Source organism: Hirundo rustica, chromosome 15 (assembly GCF_015227805.2).
Source record: "Hirundo rustica isolate bHirRus1 chromosome 15, bHirRus1.pri.v3, whole genome shotgun sequence".
Taxonomy (NCBI): Eukaryota; Metazoa; Chordata; class Aves; order Passeriformes; family Hirundinidae; genus Hirundo; species Hirundo rustica.
The window spans coordinates 14,056,726-14,075,558 of NC_053464.1; the positions used below are offsets into that span (position 1 = coordinate 14,056,726).

Sequence of the window (18,833 nt, forward strand, 5' to 3'; positions counted from 1 at the left end):
GTACTGCCTATGGCTCCTCCCTGAGCCCGGCTGGGGCAGAGCAGGGAGAGCGGGTGGTGAAGCACAGTGGGGTGGCCGTGGCAGTGGGCGACGCGCGGCTGCCCAAGCTGGCGGCAGCACAGAAGGTGCCCACGGTGCCGGTGGCTGAGCCGCTCTGCCGGAACCCCAATGGCCGAACACCAAAGGGGAAGCCGGGTGGTGGGAAGAAGCTGCCCTACGACGGCTGCCAGGGGGAGGCTTGTGGCTCAACGCCGGGGACTCAGTCCAGCCCCAACATGGTGGCCAAGAACCTGGGGCTCCTGCCCAAGAAGAGGAATCGTAAGGGCAAAAGCAGCAGCGCTGGGCAATGACCAAGGCGCCCCTGAGCCCCGCACTGCCTCCACCACTGCCCCGGGAGCGTGTAGCCGGCCTACGAGCGGTGCGGAGAGGCGCCTCGGGAGAAGAAACCAAAGACTGAGGAGAAGGAGGCAGGGAGCGGCGATGGCCCTCCTGAGGGACGCTCCGCCGCGGGCCGGCGCGGGGCCGAAGCCGCGGGCCAACCACTCCAACTACAACGGCTACTCCAAGCGGCAGCGGAAGCGTCTGGGCCACGGCAAGGCCAAGGCGGTGCCGGCGCGGTGCAAGAGCCGCGGGAAGCGGCGGCGGCAGCCCCAGCAGGCCCCGCTGCTGCACCCCGCCGAGCCCGAGATCCGGCTGAAGTACATCTCCTGCAAGCGGCTGCGGGCGGACAGCCGCGCCCCGCCCTTCGCTCCCTACGTCCGCGTGGAGCGGCGCGGAGAGTTCACCACCACCTGCACCGTGGTCAACTCGCCCGGCGACGAGGCGCGGCTGCAGCGGGGAACGGCCGGGCCGGCGCCGCGGCCGCGGGCGGCCCTGCCCGCCTCCTCCACCATGCACATGGGGCCGGTGGTGTCGAAGGCGCTGAGCGCCGCGTGCCTGGTCTGCTGCCTCTGCCGCAACCCCGCCAACTACAAGGACCTGGGGGACCTCTGCGGGCCCTACTACCCCGAGGACTGCCTGCCCAAGAAGAAATCCCGGCTGAAGGAGAAGGCGCGGGCGGAAGGGCCGGGCGAGGACTCCGCCGTGCCCGCCGCGGCCGAGCGGGCGCCCCGCGGGACTGAGGGCGGCTGCGGCGGGAAGGCGGCGCGGCCCGAGGGGGCCGCCGAGGCGGCCAAGCAGAGCTCGCTGCGCTCCAGCCCGCGGGGAATGTTCCGTCGGCTGCAGAGCTGCTACTGCTGTGACGAGAGGACAGAGGGCGAGGAGGCGGCCGAAAAGCCCCGGCGGCACGAATGTCACAAGGCCGAGTCCCCGCCGCAGGAGCCGGCGGGCGACACGCAGGAGCACTGGCTGCACGAGGCCTGTGCCGTATGGACCGCTGGGGTTTTCCTGGTGGCGGGGAAGCTCTATGGGCTGCAGGAGGCTGTCAAGGCGGCTGCCGACCTGGTAAGAGCTCGGCCGCACGCCCGAGGCGGCATCTTCAGCTGGCCTCCTTCAGCCAACGTCATTCCCGTGTCTGCGCCCGCTGTCGGGATGAAAATCGATAGTTCTGCCCTGGGAGAGCAGGGCGGGTGCTGAGCACCGTGAGCCCCGCTGAATTCCTTACGAGATTTGTGCTGCTGCGACTCTTGATAGTGCCTGAACTCTCCCTTTTAGGCACTGAAATAATCTATGGGTTTATGTTTTAGGAAGGCGACTGGGCCCCACTGGCATTGTCACATCCCCTGGCCCAGTCGTGTGCTGTACGGGGTAGCTCAGCGCAGGAGAGGTGCCGCAGGGTGGGAGATGAAAATGGGCACAACGCAGCCTGATGCCACCGTGATGGGCAGCAGGGGAAGGGGAACTGAAGGGAGGGGATGATCCTGCCCTGCTCCTCTCCTGCAGAGACTGGAGCAAGGCCGCATCGTGTGAGCAGAATAGGGAGGTTGCTGAAGGGGACGAGAAGTTGTGGCTGGCCCAGTGTTCAAGGCTGGATGGGGCTTGAAGCAACGTGGCCAGTATTCCTGCCTGTGGGAGCGGGCTGGAATGAGATGAGGTTTTTTTCAGGTCCCTTCCACACCATTCTGGGATTCTGTGAGGTGGATTTTTAGTGCTGGGGGGAGGAAGGGGACAGATTCCCATCAGAGGCTGTGCAGGGAGGTTCCAGCAAGTCCCACGGTGCCAGGTTTGGTGGCTGGCTGTATTGCCGAGCCTATGTGCTCATTTCATGGCTGTCTGGAGGCTGCTGTCCACACCACAGAGCCGGGTGCTCCCATCCCTGCAGCACCCGCTGCGGACGGGGCAGGCCAGGCACAACCCTGCCCGTGTCCCTTCACCTCCTGCCCCATGGAGTATGGCTGTGGGCTCGGTGTCATCCAGGGCAGTTGTGTGGCAGGTAGAAACCTCGTGCATGGCTGCAGACAGCCGAGTGATGGGCATGGTGTGGTTCACAGTGCACTGGCACAGGAGGGAGGATGTTTCCTGAGAGAGGCAAAGAGGGGCAGGAGAGGATCAGGGATGCCTGCATTGCCCTCGCTGCTGGGGCCGTCGTGGTTCTCTTCTCCTGTGCTGGGCTTTGACAGGGTCTCTCTGTCTCTCCACATCTCTCCTTCCCTGCTCCGAATTCCCGGGTGTGTGTACAGAAGTGCTCGAGCTGCCAGCAAGCGGGAGCCACCGTGGGCTGCTGCCAGAAGGGGTGTCCCCACACCTACCACTACGCGTGTGCCATCGACACAGGTGAGCCCGGCCACGGGGATGGGGCACGGGGTCCTGGGCGCTCTCTGGCCCAGTTGAATGTGGGGCCCGTTGCTCCAGGGTTAGGGGTGGCCTTGTGGCTCGCTGGCTTGCCAGGATGGTGGTGCCCACTGCAGCACTGGCAGGTGTCACAAGCTTGCCCAGCCTCAGCTGAGCCCTTCACACAAACACCGTGGCTGGTGGGTGGCCGTGGACCAGGGGGACACTGCATTCCCTCCACTCTTGGGCAGCTGCCTCGCAGTGCAGGGTGTCCCCTGACACATCCTTGTCCTCTCCTCACAGGCTGCTTATTAACTGAAGAGAGCTTCTCTCTGAGATGTCCCAAACATAAGGTAAGCCCGGAGCCCCCTGTTCACCCCGCAATGCTCTGCAGCTCCCTGTGGCAGGAGGACCTGCCTTCACACCCCAAATTCCTGGGGACACCCATCCTGGATGCTCAGCTCTGTGTGGGCATCACATCCCCAGGGGGATCGAGTGGGCTGACGACTGGGTGCTGCTGGGTCTGGGACACCCAGGGGTCTTATTCCCTTTCCCTGAGCACAGCCAAAGTGACGAATGATGGTTGAACCCCTTCTCAAAGCGCTCCGTCCCGGGCGGATGCCTGGATTATTGGCGGTGGGAGGGCGATGAGGACAACCCAGGGCTTCTAGCGGGATCCCCGGGCTGACTGCTCCGTTCTCCCCGCAGAGGCAGCCGGTGTAGCGCCCGCGGGCACCCGCCCCGCCGCCAGCGAGGGGCCGGCAGAGGAGGCAGCGCCTGGAGCAGAGCGGGGCCGGGCCGGGCCGTACCGGGGACGCCCCGTGAGCCCCCCGGACCCCCCCCCGAGCCCGCTCCGGGCGGGCGGAGCCAGCGCCGGGCTTTCCCTCCCGCCGGGTCCCGGTAAAACCCGGCCTGGACACGCGGGGGACGGATCGGGATCCCCCACCCGCGATGGCTGCACAGGGGGGCGGGGGGGTGTCCGTGTACGAGGGGGGGGTCCCGGCGATGTTGTCTTACTGTGGAGCCGCCGGACCCTCCGTGGGTCCCGGCTCTCAATATCACACTGATCTGATCTGAGATGTTGCCTTCAGCAAACCTCATGGTGTCTGTATATAGTTCAGCGAAGAAGAGGATTTAAAAAAAAAAAAAAAAAAAAAGACAAAAAAGAAAAAAAATGAGAAAAGGGAAAAAAAAAAAAAAAGGGAGAAAAATGAGGGAAAAAAGAGAAAAAAAAAAAGGCAAACAACGGCCTGCTGTTTCAAACACCACTCTGCTTTTTCCGTTTCGTTCTTCCATCTCCTGTTTGTCCCCACTCACACCCAGGGTGTTCAGGGGGCTAAGGGTGCTTGGCCAGGCTGGTGGGCACCCACCAGGCTGCCCCAGCCCCGCTCCCAAACCCCAAACCCTGGCTCATTGCACCCACCACCCTCACACTCCACGCGGCGCTGGCACTGCTGGGCTGGGGACACCTGGTCCTGCTGTCCAGGACCCGAAACCCACCCTCCTCCCTGGGCTTGGCCTCACCAGCACCTCTTCTGTGGCTCCTCTTGGGAGGGGCTTTGCTCCCTGTGCTTGTGCTGAACCCCACAGCTCTGTGTGCTGAACTGGAGGAGGAGGAGGAGGCATTTGCTTCCTCCCCTCCACATGGGCCTGGCTCACCCCTCACTGCCCTGGGTTTGCACAGCTTCCTCGGCTCTTGCTTCCTGGACACCTCAGTGGAGCTGGGGGACTGCCCAACACTCTGGAGACCCCTGCCCACGTCCCCAGGCTCCACAGCCCATCTTTGTGTCACCCATACCCTGACGCGGGTAGCAACCAGCCCAGGGTGAACCAACCCCAAATCTCATCCTAAAAACAGCCACTGGCTGCCCCCAGCCTCTGCAGCGTCCTGCAAAGGGGGGCACACCTCTGGTCCCATCCGTGTCCCCCCCAGAGCCAGTGCCCCATGTCCCCAACACCTCTTGTGTCCCCTCCATCACACCCACCCCAAGGTTTGCTGGCCACACAATGTCTGTTGTTTCAGCAGCTGCCTCGGACACAGGAGCGAAAAACAAAAAGAGGAGGTGAGAAAATTTTTTAAAAGGGAGAAATAATAATAAAAAAATAATAATTAATTTAAAGAGGAAAAAAAAAAAAAAAAAAAGTCCCCGTGTCCTTGGCAGTGTTGCCTGAAATCCGGCTATTTTTAGTGACATCTTGTACATATGACTGTAAAATGGTAAACCGTGTGTATTATATATTGCCTCATTATATAGTGTATATATATGTATACATATACATATATATAATATATATGAAGACTGTAAATGTTAAGACTAGTGTTCTTATTAGTATATTGCTTCACACTGAAGATTGTGTGTAACAAGCTGTTTCTAAAAGATGTTTATTTTCCTTAAGAGTAAAAAAACAGGTCATTGCATTCAGAGCGTCAATAAAGATACAACGATTGTTTTGGAAGTACGTGGCGCCCTTGCTCGTGGCCTCTCTTTATCCTTGGGGGGCTGCTGGGGTCCCCCCTCGGGCTGTGACAGCCCCTGGGTGGTCTCCTTTGTCCCCAAGGGTCTCGCTGGAGGGGGTGTGCTATGAGGACAGGGGGACAGCAGCCCCTGGGACATCACAGGGTAAAGAGGGGGTGTCGGGGGTTCCCTCAGCACCCAGTGTCCCCGTCCTGCCACCTCTGTCCCCCCTCCCGTGCAGCCCTGTGATGTCTACAGCTCTGGGGGTCCCCTTGCCCCCCCACTTTTGGTGTCAGCCCCCCTCCAATCCAGCACACGCCAGTATAAATAATCAGCTTTAATCGTCTGTACAAAACTCTCCGACTATGAAAATACCGTTTAAAAAGGGAGAAGGGGAGCGGGGGCAGGCGAGGGGAGGGGGTCTATGTACAAGAGGGGGTGAAGCAAGGACACAGGGGCACCCACCAGCCCCCCCAGGAGCCCCGTGTTGCCCTGCCATCCCTTCTCCCAAAGCCTGTCCATGCTCCGGGGCGGTGGCAGCTCTTAATGGGGGGGAGATCAGTGCTGGGGAGGAGGGGATCGGGTGGGGGTCCCCTCTTGCCTACATGGGCACGGCTGGGGAGGGGGCACTTCCAAAACCGAGCCCCAAACCCGAAGGGTCCCGCAGCAGTGGGACCCAGGGGGACCGGGCAGAGAGCCCCAGGAGGGGCCGCCACCGTGTGCACGGAGGGGTGCAGGTGACACCGAGGGGGGGATGCGGGTGGCACCGGGGGGGGGTTCGGGTGGCACCGGGGGTCGCTGCCGCGCGTGCCGGTGCCCTGCAATGCCGCGGCGGTGTCACTAGAGGTCCCCACGCCCCGTCCCCCACGCGCGCTGGGGACACGGACACGGCCCCGGGGAGGGGGGAAGCCCACCCGGGGCACCCCACGTGTGGCTGCCCCACGCTGGGACCTCCACCCCGCACCCACGTCAGGTACCGCCCGACCCCTCCCCACCCGGCCCTTCACCTCCGAAACCACCCCCTAACATCATCCCGCGGGGAAACTGAGGCACGGCCTCCCGCCGCCTCACGTTCCCCACCCACGGGGGTGGCAGGGGGCCGGCGGCCCCTTCCCCACCTAGCCCGACGTGACGGTGGTGCCGCTGCCCAGCTTGATGATCATCTGCTGGCAGTCGTGCAGCGTCCGGCGGTCGCCCAGCTTGTCCAGCGTGCGGGCGGCCTCGGCCAGCATCCCCACGCGCTGGCCCGGGCCCGCCAGGAAGCTGGGAGGGAGGTAGCAGCAGGCCAGCAGCAGCGCCTCGGCGTGCTCCCGCGGGGTGGGGTGGCTTTCCGGCTCGCCAGCTGCAGGGGACAGAGCCGAGTTCAGTGCCGAGGGCGCCCGTGGAAGACGCTGAATAAATTTGGGGGGGGATCGGCACGCGGATGGGGTTGTTCGCCCGCCCTGGAGCTGGTGCCACCATCTGGGGTGCTGCGGGGGGGGTGTTCCCCACGATGAGCACCGTCTGCGGTGTTGCAGTGCTGCGGGGTGTCCCAGCCTATGTCTCACCCCACATCCCATCACACGAGGTTGGTGGGGTGCTGTGGGTGCGGAATGGGGTTCTCCACTCTGTGTCCCACCACCTGGGCTGCTGTAGGTGTGGAGCAGGGTGCCCCACCCCATTTCCCGTCCTCCAAGGCGGTGACAAAGGTATCCCAGGCCACGTCCCACCACCCGACGTGCTGGGGAACTGTGGGCGCAGAGCGGTGCGTCCCACCCCTGTCCCACCACATATCCCACCACCCAAGGCTGCTGGGGCGCTGCAGGTGAGCAGGGAGGTGTCCCACCCCATCTCCCAGCCCGTGCCCACCTGTTTTGCTGCCCTGCACCCCTCTCCTCCGCAGGCTGCGGTCCAGCAGCTGGTGGGTGCGCGTGGGGCTGGCCCGGGCCATCAGCCTGGCAGTGGCTTCGTGCAGGAACACCTGGGTGGGTTGGGACGGTGAGCACAGCCGGGTGCAGGGCACCAGGGGACCCAGCAGGTGACAGGTCTGGGGGCTCACCCGGCGCATGGCGGGGCGCAGGGTCTGTGCCAGGCGCCGCAGGCTGCTCAGGTCCTGCTGGAAGCCGCGGAGCTCCAGGGCGGATGCCTGGTAGAGGCAGCTGCGCTGCTGGCTGGCCCCCATCTGCTGCTGCCACAGGTTGGTGCGGGTGACCAGGAGCAGGTCACAGAGCAGGAGCTGGACCGCCTGCAGGGACAAGGGGTTGGGGGTGAGCAGGGGCTCGGACGGACGGACGGGGCGCCGAGGAGGTCGCTGCGGGCAGGCGCTGCTGCGCGGGACCCCCGCCGGGCTGCATGGCAGGGGCATTGCACTCCCAGTCTGACACATGCAATGCAACTACAATGCACCCCCGCGAGGGTCGGGGGCACCTCCCGCCAGGGCTGGGGGCTGGCGGCCAGCTCGTCCCTTCCCCAGCCCAGCTCACCTTGTCGATGGTGCCCTTGGAGGGGCTGCCCAGCTCCAGGCTCTCCCGCAGGCAGCTGCTGGCCTTCTCACAGTGGCTCAGGGTGGCCTGGCTCCCATCCTGTTTGCTCAGCAAGGCGCGGACAGCGCGGAAAGAGTGCAGGGCAGCGCGGGGAAGGGGCTTCCTGCGAGGCGGAGGGGACGTGGTCACTGCAGATCCCTCGCCCTGCGCGGCTGCGCCCTTCCTCAACACACACCAGGTGTGCTCCAGGAGAGGCCGTGCCAGTCCAAGGCAGAGGGGGGCACACAGTGAGGTGCCGCCCTTGTCCCTGATGTCCCCAGCACTCACTCAGAGCTCTGCAGTGCCCGGGGCATGGTCTCCACCAATGCGTAAAGGCGCTCAGCCCCCTCCTCATCTCCGTGCAGCCAGTGGATAACGATGCCAATGAAGGATGCCCACCACTTGGACACGGGGTCGGTGCCTGCGGGGTGGGAGGGACACAGGAGCAGGGCGTTTCCACCCCCACGGCGCCCCACATGAAGTGACCTCCACGGGGGACACGCCAGCCTCACCTGTGACATCCGCCAAGCCGGAGGCGATGGAGGGCGTGGGGCCAGGTGTGCCACCGACATCCGAGCAGCCGTTGAGGAGCTGGAGGTACTCGAGGGCATCGGAGAACCGCCTGCGGAAGGGGGCTGTGAGGGGGCTGACCCCACGCCAGGCAGGGGGAGAAGGTGCCCAGCCCAGCACTCACTCACCCCTCTCCCTGGGCAGTGGGACGGCCGGGCTCCGGCACGGCCACGCAGCACAGCGCCTTCTCCAGGAGGTGCTCACGGAAGAGCTGGGTCACCTGTGCCAGCGGGTCCACTGGGGCACAGAGATGGGGTCAGCAGGTACACCACACCCCAAAAGGGGGGAGTGGCGTGCGGCGTTTGGGAGACGGGGGTCACCTGGGTTGCCGGCGGAGCTGTAGATGGTTTCCCTGGGGACGCCCTTCACTGCCCAGTCCCCGTCAACAAAGAAGCGGTGGCCCAAGGGGTGGCAGAGCCACTGCATGGCGGGGGGCACAGCCCCGCCGTGGGACAGGGCCACGCGCCGGGCGCTGCAGAGGAAGGGGCGCTGCGGGGAGAGCAGGGGGTCAGCAAGGACCTGAGACCCCAGCCCCAGGGGACACAGGGGCCACCCCAGTGCCCCACGCTCACCGCCAGGAAGTGGAAGCAGCGGTGCAGGCTGGCCTTGATCCGCAGGGCAGCCGCCACGTAGATCTCTGCCAGCGCTGCCACGGAGATGGCGTCACCGGCGCACTCAGCCAGGTTGACGGCGCTCAGTGCCAGGTTGATGGCCAGCAGATGTCCCCCGGCCTGCTTCCCTACAGGAACGGGGACGGGAGGCTCAGGCGTGGGGTCGGGGGGTGGTGGGGACACGTGGGGCTCAGGGGTCCTGTCCCTCAGCCCCCGTGGCGCGGGGCCGTACCGGCGAGGTGGAGCTGGTGCAGGCGGTGGTAAGCCATGGCAGCGTCGCGGGCACTCTGGCGGACGTGGGCTGGCGGCGGGGGGTCCGGGCGCAGCCCCCCGGCGCGGGCAGCCAGCCAGCGACCCACCCAGAGGCGCTGGAGCAGGTGGCGCAGGAGCGTCCAGAGCAGGCTGCAGGCCAGGTCCCCGTGGGAGGCCGGCAGCGGCCGCCCCAGCGCCCCGAGCGCCGTCCGCAGGTGCTGGGCCCCCTGCGCGAAGTCTCCCTGCGCCCCGGGGAGAGACGGGCGGTGAGGACAGGGTAAGGGGCCGGGGCAGGTGGGGCGGGGGACGCGGCGCAGGGCGGGACGTACCCGGTCGAGGTCGAGGTCGGCCTGCCGGCGGTGCCGCCAGAAGAGGATGGAGGGCTCGGAGTGGGGGCGAGTGACGGGCTCCCCGCAGACGAAGAGCCGCACCACCGCACCCAGCACCAGCGCCACGTTCAGTGCCCAGAAGGCCAATGTGGGCCACAGCCACTGCGTCCAGCTCCACGGGTCCTCTGTGCAGGGATATGGGTCAGCAACACCCCGCCAATGCTGCCTTGTGCCCAGCTCAGGGTGTCCATCCAAACCTTCATCCCATGTCCACCAAAGAGCCTCCACCCCATTGTGCCCACCCCAAGAGATTCCACCCAATGTGGTCTGCCTCACACACATCCCGGGATATCCATTCTGGTGGCCTTCACCCTGTGCCCATCCCAGCAGCATTCACCCAACAGCCTCTGCCCCACGTCCACCCCAATCATCTCCCATCGCAGACCCACCCCGAGACCCCCCTCCTGACAGCCTCCACCCCACGTCTCCCATGATCACCTCCACTGTGATGGTTACCACCCTGATGTTCCTCCATCCCAAGTCTTCACCTCATGCTGACCCAAACAGCCTCGAGCCAGGCAGCTCCTACCATACACCCACCCCAACATCCTGCACCTTGATGGTCTTCACCTCAACAGCCTCCAGCCCATGCCCACCCTGACGGCCTCCATCCCACACCCATCCCAACAATCTCCATCCCAATGTCCCCCACCCCACACCAGGGCTTACCCAAAGAGCCAGACTTAGCCATGATGCTCCTGCCAGGACCAGCGGTGTCCTGGCTCCCCAGGGGCGCCGGGGAGCCAGAACCCTGGAGGAGGGAGGCCAGGGGGTTGAAGGAGAGGCAGAGGAAGACGAAGGTGCAGAGGGCCATGCGGGAGCGGTCCAGCATTCCCTGGCTGCTGGGTGAGGGCGGCGGGCACTCCTGCTTCACCTGCACGGGCAGAGCTGCTGTGAGCCTGGGACACGGGCATGGACGTGGGGTGGTGGGCACAGGAATGGGATATAGGGCAGGGGATATAGGGCACGGCATCCAGAGCATGGGGTACACGGCATGGAATACAGGGTGTGATAATGGGGGACGGGCCTGGGATATTGGCAGCACGATACAGGGCATGGGGTACAGGGCATGGTGATGAGGCACAGGCTGGAATACAGGGGCATGGATTTCAGGGTACAGGCATGGGGCACAGAGCACGTTTTAGGGTAGAACAAAACTGCCAGCCCCAAATCATGTGAGGAGCAGCCTCAGAGAACAAGACCAGGGCTCTCAGCTCTTTCCCCACCTGGTACACCTTGCCCTTGGCACCTCCTGCGTGAGGCAGCAGATGCCCTGCCCCACTCAGGGCAGGGAGTTTCCCCCCAGCCCTCCCTCACCTTGCCGTGGGCACAGATGGGGCTGTCGGGCTCCGAGTCGCTGCTGCTGTTGCTGCTGCCGCCGCTGAGCGAGAGTGGGCTGCTGTGGGATGGCGAGCCTACGTCTGAGGGCGGCGGCGTCAGCATCTCCATCACCTCCGCCTTCGCCACCTCCATGGGGGTCTCCGCCTTGGCCCCCCGGCTGCACTGGGTCCCCAGGTCCTTCGCGGGCTCTGCAGGAAGCAGAGTAAGCTGCTGGCTGCTGGGGGCATGGAGCTGAGGCCCCCCGCCCCAAGAGCTGCCCTTCCACTCACGGTTCTTCTGCATGGCCACCTTCAGGGCGAGGTTCTCCTGCTTCAGCTTCTGGTTGCTCTGCTGCAGGAAGCGGATGTACTCGATCGCCTTCCTCAGGATCGCCGACTTGTTGAGCTGCCGGCGGGCGGGGACGGTTCAGCCCAGCTGCAGGGCAAAGCCTCCGCACCGCCCGGCCCTGCCCTGCCCCGCCGCCCCCCGCTCCCACCTTGGCCTCGGCGCCCACCACCAGGTCCTTGAGCTCCACGATCTTGTCGTTGATGGAGGAGCGGTAGCGCTTCTCGATGGCGTTGTGGGCCGTGCGCTTCTCGCCCCGGCTCTGCACCAGCGCCGGCTTCCCGCTGGGCGCCAGCCGGTTGATGGGCAGCTTCTCTGCGTCCACCACCAGCGGCACCGTGGCCAGGATGGTGCCTCCGCTCACCAGCGCCTGCGAGGGTGCAGGGTGGGCTCAGGGACGGTCCTGAGGCCTCTCCCCACCGCGCAGCTCCCAGAGGTGGCACCTACCGGCACCTGGAGCGGGGTGGCAGAGCCGCCGGCACTGGTGGCCAGGGAGGCGATGGTGGAAGTCTTGGCGCTGCTGGCGTCTGTCTTGACGGCCGTCAGCAGCAGGGAGTCGGCCTTGATGAAATGGGGCTGCAGGAGAACCTGAGGGGCAGCGGGGGTCAGCGGGGCTGTGGGGGGTTATGGGGACCCCCCCCACACCCCATCCCTGGGTCTGGGCTTACCGGCACTGGCTGGATCTGCGGTGACACAGACTGGGTGGTGGGGCCGGCAGGGCCCAGGAGCTGCTGGGGTGGCACGTTCTGCACGGGGCCGGGCAGTGTCACGGGCTGGCTGGGCTGTGGGGCGGGCAGGGGGCTGCCCAGGGTCTGCCCCGCACTCCCAGGCTGCACAGCTGGGCGTGGAGCAGAGGACAGCGTTAAAAAACAGAACCCCTGGCACCGGCCCCATCCTGCAAGACCTCCACCTTTGGCAGCCCCAAATCCTCACCGGAGAAGCCGTGCTGGTTCTGGTAGCCCACCAAGGGCTGGGGGCTGAACGGGCTGGGGGACGCAGGGACGAAGCTGGGGGCCAGCATGACGCCAGGCTGGGGCTGGGGCTGGCTGCTGGGCACCACGGATGCCTCCTCCTTGACCCCCAGGGACGGCGCCGGCAGGAGCGGGGCCGGGGGCGGCGGGGTGAACGCGGCCATCCCGGGGGGCCCCGCGTAGGCGCTGCTGGTGGGGGCGGCGGGGGGCGGCTTGCCGGGACCCAGGAAGGTGTTGAGGGTGCCCGGCGGGGAGGGGAGCCCCGAGGGCACGGCGCTGTCAGGGGCACTGAACGGTGAGTCGAACAACCCCGAGAAGTCATTGTCCGGCGTGTTGATCAGCTGCAGCATGTCTGTAAAACACACCCCCCTGCGCCGTCAGCTGCTGCCCCGCACATCCCAAGGTGGGCTTGGGGGCGGGCCCCGTGCTGCCCTCCCCACAGCGCAGCGTTTAGCGGGCAGATCCCCACAATCCAGGGGCAAAATTCCCTGAGAAGCCATGAATCTGCTGTGCCCTCTTCCTCTCAGCTTCCCACCCATCCTGACATCGGGGAAACTGAGGCACGGCGGGGATGTCAGGGCTTGGCCAACAGCAAGTCAGCGTTTTCCAGCCTGGTCTGGGAGTGGCAGGGCACATCTCAGCGTGTCTCTGATGTTGAGGGGGGGGCTGCGCCGGCTCATTCATTCATTTATTCTGTACTGGGAACCCCGACAATCCCCAAATCAGCCCCTGTATCAAGGGGAGGGGGTGCTCAGCCTGGGACAGCGGGGTGGCACCATCGGGATGTGCCAGACCGCAGAGCCAGGTGTGTTCGATCATAACAGCCCTCGGGAGGGCAGCTGGGCAAGCACAGGGCTAAACCAGCCTGAGCAGGGGCTCTGTCCCACTCGATGGGACCTGGGGACACATCGGGGTCCCTGTGACACCTCCACTCAGGTGTCCCGGGATGCTCCCACCACGCAGGGCTGCCCGCCGGGGGCACACACACCCCAGGATACCCCACACTCCGGCACCCCCCGACTCACCCCAGCTGCACGCACAGACCCCGGGACACCCCCAGGGCACCCCCCCTCCCCGCACACAACCCCGGGATGTCCCCACCGAGCCACACAGCCCCCGGACACCGCCCTCCCCGCGGGGCGCAGCACTCCCAGAAGGGACCGCGACGGTGGGAGGCGGCTGGCGAGGCGGGGGTACCTTCAAAAAGCCGCACTCCATGCGGGTGGGAGCGGGAGGGGGGGTCCCCAGGAGGAGCCCGCAGCCCCCGCTCAGCCCCGTGCCCGGCAGCGAAGAGGCCCCGGGATATTTTAAAGCCATGTTCTCGCCTCCTCCCCGGCGCCCTCCCCGCGCTGCCCGCGCCAGGGCTGGAGCGCGGCCGGCGATGGGGTGATGCGACTCCGCCAATCGCCGCCTGCGCGCCCGCCGGCCGCCCCCGGACAGCCCCCGGCGCCCAAGGTGAGCCCGGCACCGGGTTACTGGCGGGCACCCGCCGCGAACCACCCGCGGTTACTCGGGGTCACACTCCCTTAACCCCTTTGCCAGAGCCCCACCGCCCCTCCAGCCCGGTGTGAGCCCCCGCCTCCGCCCCTCACTCGCTGCCCAGGAGTGACCCCGCAACGATCGGGGTCTGCACACAGCACTATCACACTCGAAAAAAACCATCCAGCCCTCGGCACGCTGCCCTGTGCAGGTGGGTGTCCTTCCGGGGGGCTTCCAGCCCCTCCTTCCACTCAAGAGACCCTCTCCCCCACCCCCCCAGGCTCCCTCGGGGTCCAGAGCAAAGTGTAGGGTCACAGAGAGGGGGTGCTCCCCCCCTGTGCCCCCCCCAGCTTCCTGGTGCCCAGCCTGGGGGTCCCACAGCTGTCCCACCCTCCTGGCACCTTCCAGGTGTTTCTATCCCATGGCACTTGCTGCCACCCACGCCACCAGCAGGACATGGGCACCCCCCAGTGCCACCTCCACCCCCGCCGTGGGAACCTGAGGGGCAGAGCCTCTCGTCTGTGGGTCCTGGCAGGTTCAAGGCACCCAAATCCCATGGCACACGTGCCACATCACCCTAGGGCTGGTACAGGGATGAGGGACAAGCTGTGGCCAACTGGGGACCGGTGACAAACCCACTGAGGGGCACGAGGCGGCTGTGATACAAAGGAGTGTGGCAAAACCCCACAGTGGGAAAACCTCATCCCATACGGCACCACTCAGCCCTGGCACAGCTCCTGCTTCCCTGCCCACGCCAAAACCTCGCCAAGAAAAGCAGGTGGCACCTGGATCTGCTTTGATCCACCCCGACTGCCACTGGGATGAACCTGCAGATGCCATCTCCACCCCAGATCTCGGAGGAGAGCCCACCAGGGAGCACACAGAGCGGGGCAGGTGTTGGGAGGTTCAAGCGCCGTGCCCGCCCTGCCGCGTGTTCCGCCGGCCGTGCCCGATGGCGTGGATCCACAGAGCTGGTGGAGCACGTGGCAAGGTGGGTGAGGGGCTTGCCAAGAGCTGGGATCTCCAATTTTTTGGGATCCTCAGTTTTATGGGATCCCCAATTTTTTGGGGGGGATCCTCAATTTTATGGGGATCCCCCCAATTTTTTTGCTAAAGCCTTGGAAACACTGAATTCGGCGCACGTGGTGCTGAGATGGTGGGAAATGGGAAATGGGTCCCCTTGAGGAATGAGTCCCTTAGGAGAGTGGATTCCCTCTGGAAATGGGTCCCCTTGGAGCATCCCCATTTCACGGAGCCCACAGCGGCGGGGAGGTGGGTGCTGGAGGTGGGCGCTGGCGGGTGCCAGCCGCGGGGCTGGAGCAGGGCCGGCACATCTCACCACATCCCGCTTGGATGGGTTGGGAGAACCCCGGCGCCCTGGAGGGAACGACCGAGAGTAACCCCGCCGGTGACGTCACGGAGGGGGCGGGGCTACCGGCTGCACGATGCTGTGACCGGGAACGTAGGGGGGGAATCGTCGGGGCTGTCCCGGCAGCGGCACCTCCAGCCCGGGGGTCCCGGTGTCCTGTGTTCCCCCACCCCGAGCCCCCCGCTATGGACCGGCCCCCGGTAACGGAGCCGGCGCGGTTCTGCAGCGGCTCCGCGCTCCCGCAGCTCGGTGTCCCCTCTCCCCACGCCGGGTCCGGCACCGAGCCCGGACCGGCGGCCGTGCACCGAGTCCTGGTTGTGCACCGATCCCGCTGCCCCGGCCAAATGCCGCTACCAAGCTCCCTGACTGTGCACCGAGCCTGGACCCCCAGGCCGCGGCCGTGCACCGAGCGCGCCCGACCGTTCACCGAGCCCCGGTTACACCCCCAGCCCGGTACCGGCCACGCACCGAGCCCCGCTTATACCCCAGCCCTGTCCTGACCTTGCACTGAGCCCGGTTACACCCCCAGCCCGGTGCCGGTTGTGCCCCAAGCCCCGGTCATACCCCCAGACATGTCCCGACCATGCTCCAAGAGCCGCTACCGCACCGTGCCCAGCCCCCGCCCGCGCACCGAGCCCGCTTTTTCCCCAGCCCGGTCCCGGTCACGTTCCGAGCCCCAGGACTGCAGGGAGCCCAGAGCCGCGGCGTGCACCGAGCCCCGGTTACACCCCCAGCCCGGTCCCGGTCATGCCCCAAGCCCCGCCGGGACGCACCGTCGATGTCGCTGAGCAGGGCCGTGTCGATGTCGCTGGCCCCGGAGAGGCCGAGGGACGGTGCCAGCCCCTCCAGGGCCGCGTCGTCGAAGGCGAGAGCGCTCATCGCGGCGGCTCCGGTGGCTCCCGTGGCTCTCGGTGGCTCCCGTGGCTCTCGGTGGCTCCGGCAGCTCGGGCGGCTCTAGGGCTGGCGGTGCCGCCCGCCCGCCATGGCCGCGCTGGCCCGGGCACAGGCACACGGGGACGAGCCGCCAAGTTGCTCCCGCGAACCGTGCCCGGAGCTGCCACCGGGCGGGGAGGGCGGGGGGGATGGATGGAGGCGGATCCGCCGCCGCGTCCCGCCCCGCGCCGCCTCCCCGCACCGCCCCGCCGCACCGGGACCCCCGGCAGCACCGGGCGGGGACCCTCGGGGGCACCGGGCAGGGACCCTCGGGGACACCGGGCAGGGACCCTCGGGGACACCGGGCAGGGACCCTCGGGGACACCGGGCGGGGACCCTCGGGGACACCGGGCAGGGACCCTCGGGGACACCGGGCAGGGAGCTGGTGCACCAGGAACTGAGCAAGGAGAAGCCCAGGCTGCTACCCCTGGAGCAGGACACCGTCCTCTGGGGAAGTCACCCACCCTTGGGGATGTCACCAAGCCCTGGGGATGTCACCGACCCCTGGAGATGTCACTGACCCCAGGGGATTGGCACCGAGCCCTGGGAATTGAGCCCCGGAAAAGTCATTGATCCCTGGGGACAGGCACCAAATCCCTGGGCTGGGCTTTGAACACCTGCGCTGTTCACAGCCCAGACGGGCACGCAGGGAGCAGGGGGGAGGGCCGATGTGGGCAGGTGGTGGCCGTGGCTGCAGAAGCCTCTGCACCTCGTGGAGGCCACATGCCAGGGCGAGGTTGGGCTGAACCGGCCCTCTCAAGGGTCCTGAGCCTTCCCAGTCCCAGCTCCAGGGTTCAGAGCATGTCCCACCTGTGCTGCCCACCCGCAGCATGGTCCAGGGTGGGAGAAGCTTTCACCCCCCTGGTGAGGGACACACCAGTGCTGCCCTGTGAGCCTCAGCACCGTGCACCCTCCTGGGGGCCATCTGTTGTGGGATCCAGGAAAAATGCTTGGTGCCATTGGGATCAGTGCTGTGGCTGCTGCCCAGGTCTCGATGTGGGAGTCTCATGCCATGAAAATGCCATGCCCTGTGCCCTGCAGAGCTCCATGGTCCATCCTGCTGCTGGGAAATCATTTAGGACAAGAAAATGCGCTGCAACATCAGCTCTGTGGAAGTTTGCCCTCTCCTCTTTGGTGCCACCAAGCACTTTCTGAGGTTACCTGGGAATTCAGTAAACCTGGCTGCACCTTAGAAACTCCCCTTCGGCCTCACTGGCTCTCACATGGTGGCACAGCAGGCACCTCTCTGCAACAGAGGGATCCCCTGTGTGCCACGGAGCACCCCAGGACAGAGCTGGGCAGCAGAGCTGGGGCTGCACAGCCCTGCTTGTCCCCTCTGCACCCTCACCCCACCCCAGCCTCCTCAATCTGGGGATATTGACCTGTGCCCGAGCTGGGGACGAGCCCAGGGAATCCTGGCTCAGCTCTGTGCCAGCAGCTGGGGCAGCGTCACCCACACATGGGGCAGCACCGGCCGCTCGGACATCGCTGACCCACAGCAAACATCACCGAGGGAGCCGCGATCACACGGCCGGGACAGCCAGGACCTGCCGTGGGACACGAGGGAGCCGTGCGCTTCCACCCTCGTTTTTGTTGGGGTCACTGGGGAGAAGCCAGGCTCCGTGGCGGTGGCGTTTCCCTTTCCTTGGTGCAGTCCGTGTGCTGTGGGAGGAGAGGGCAGATTTCCAGGGCTGGGGAAATGGAAGTGCCGCGGCCCCCATGGATTTAGAGCAGCCTTGTGCAAGCGCGGGGGTCACAGACCTTTAATAACCCATGCAAGATCCGGGGCACAGCCTTCCCTGAGGGGCGTAGAGGGACGAAACCACACAAACGCAGAATGGGAAAATCACACATAAACGTGGAAGGGGGAAAATAACACACGTAAACACCGCTCAATTTTTGCACGAGCTGGATTTGGCCAGGCTCTTTCTCCCATCCCGGTCCAGAGGGTCCGAGGACGCCGGGAGCCCACACGCGATGCTGTCCGCGCTCCGGGGTCGGGAGGACACCCCAGCACACAGCGGCATCCTCCGGGCACTGGGGAAGGACCCAGCAGCGCGGCGGCTCCGCGGCCCGGCTCAGCGGGCGATGGATTCCACGCGGGGTGGGGCTCCCGGGGGCTGCGTTGGGTTGCGGAGCAGGGAAAACCCCGCCCGTAGGACCAGGGCCACGCAGCCAATAAGAGCGGCGGCCGTGAGTGGAGTGATTCTACATCACGGCTCAGGGCCCGCGATTACATCATGTCAGTCCTGCGGGGATGGCGGAGCGGCCACGTGGTCGCTCCGGAGTCGCTGAGACGTTTTTCCTGAGCTCAGGCTGGGAGGAAACCGCAGGATGAGACAGAAAACAAACCGGCCCCGGGATGGTCGGGCTCTGGCCACCGAGCCGGCCGGGCAGGCTGGTGCGGCTCCGCGGGGCTCCGGCGGTGCGGCATCTCCCCGAGCGGCCCCGGCGGCAGCCGCAGCTGCGGGATGCGCTGCGCCCGAACGCGGCAGCCCCAGAACGGAACGTCCCCGGTCCCGCTGTCCCCTCGCTCGGCCAGCCGGGCTCTCCCAAAGCGAGCCCCCGGGTGTTTCCCACCTGCCAGCACGCCTTAGCGCTCCGCTGGAAGCAGCGTGCCACGCTCCGTGCCCAGCCTCTGGCAGCCTGCCTGCCCCCGGGGTTGTTTTGCTCTGGCAGAGCGCGGCGTTAATCATTAATTTGCGTCGCGAACTGATTCAAAAGCCTCTTCTCTCATTTACTGCGTGTAAGTCGGCTTTGCCAACTGTCCCTTCCTGAGCTTGGGGAAGCGCAGCCAGATTTGGTGTCACTGCAGTGCAGCCCCCGCTCCGGGTTTATATACCCTCGGGTTAAATGGGGAAAGGTAAATGCACCTGTGGTCATTTCCCATTTGCACTGGCATCCAAACCTGCTGCCCAATGCCAGGAG

General features: G+C 66.0%; 2 protein-coding genes across 2 annotated transcripts in view; one reads left to right on the forward strand and one right to left on the reverse strand.

Moving 5' to 3' along the window:
* The window catches only part of RAI1 (retinoic acid induced 1), a 73,139-nt gene extending 69,602 nt beyond the window's left edge, over positions 1–3,537 (forward strand). Inside the window, 7 exon segments of the mRNA XM_040079370.2 lie at positions 3–344; positions 347–409; positions 411–524; positions 526–1,443; positions 2,619–2,712; positions 3,013–3,062; positions 3,418–3,537. Of these exon segments, the coding sequence (XP_039935304.2) occupies positions 3–344; positions 347–409; positions 411–524; positions 526–1,443; positions 2,619–2,712; positions 3,013–3,062; positions 3,418–3,432 (1,596 nt within the window). The 3' untranslated portion in view covers positions 3,433–3,537.
* A 1,524-nt stretch (positions 3,538–5,061) lies between these two features.
* On the reverse strand, positions 5,062–16,008 carry SREBF1 (sterol regulatory element binding transcription factor 1). Its single transcript, XM_040079471.2, has 19 exons — positions 15,746–16,008; positions 12,087–12,476; positions 11,822–11,991; positions 11,601–11,741; positions 11,305–11,523; positions 11,099–11,213; positions 10,806–11,017; positions 10,158–10,362; positions 9,429–9,613; positions 9,080–9,341; positions 8,809–8,975; positions 8,557–8,725; positions 8,365–8,473; positions 8,179–8,288; positions 7,955–8,087; positions 7,628–7,790; positions 7,204–7,389; positions 7,014–7,125; positions 5,062–6,507 (listed from the first exon to the last, which is right to left on the reverse strand). Exons 1-19 carry the CDS (start codon positions 15,849–15,851, stop codon positions 6,284–6,286), a joined length of 3,378 nt encoding a protein of 1,125 aa, XP_039935405.1. The 5' UTR covers positions 15,852–16,008; the 3' UTR covers positions 5,062–6,283.
* Positions 16,009–18,833: the final 2,825 nt, after the last annotated feature.

Bases quoted from the DNA above. Each gene is read 5' to 3' on its own strand.
- SREBF1 (XM_040079471.2), bottom strand. From the start codon at position 15,851: ATGAGCGCTCTCGCCTTCGACGACGCGGCCCTGGAGGGGCTGGCACCG. The intron at 11,524-11,600 runs GTAGGTGCCACC...GCACCCTCGCAG, and splicing joins CCACCCCGCTCCAGGTGCCG to GCGCTGGTGAGCGGAGGCAC. The intron at 8,474-8,556 runs GTGACCCCCGTC...TCTGTGCCCCAG, and splicing joins CAGCTCCGCCGGCAACCCAG to TGGACCCGCTGGCACAGGTG.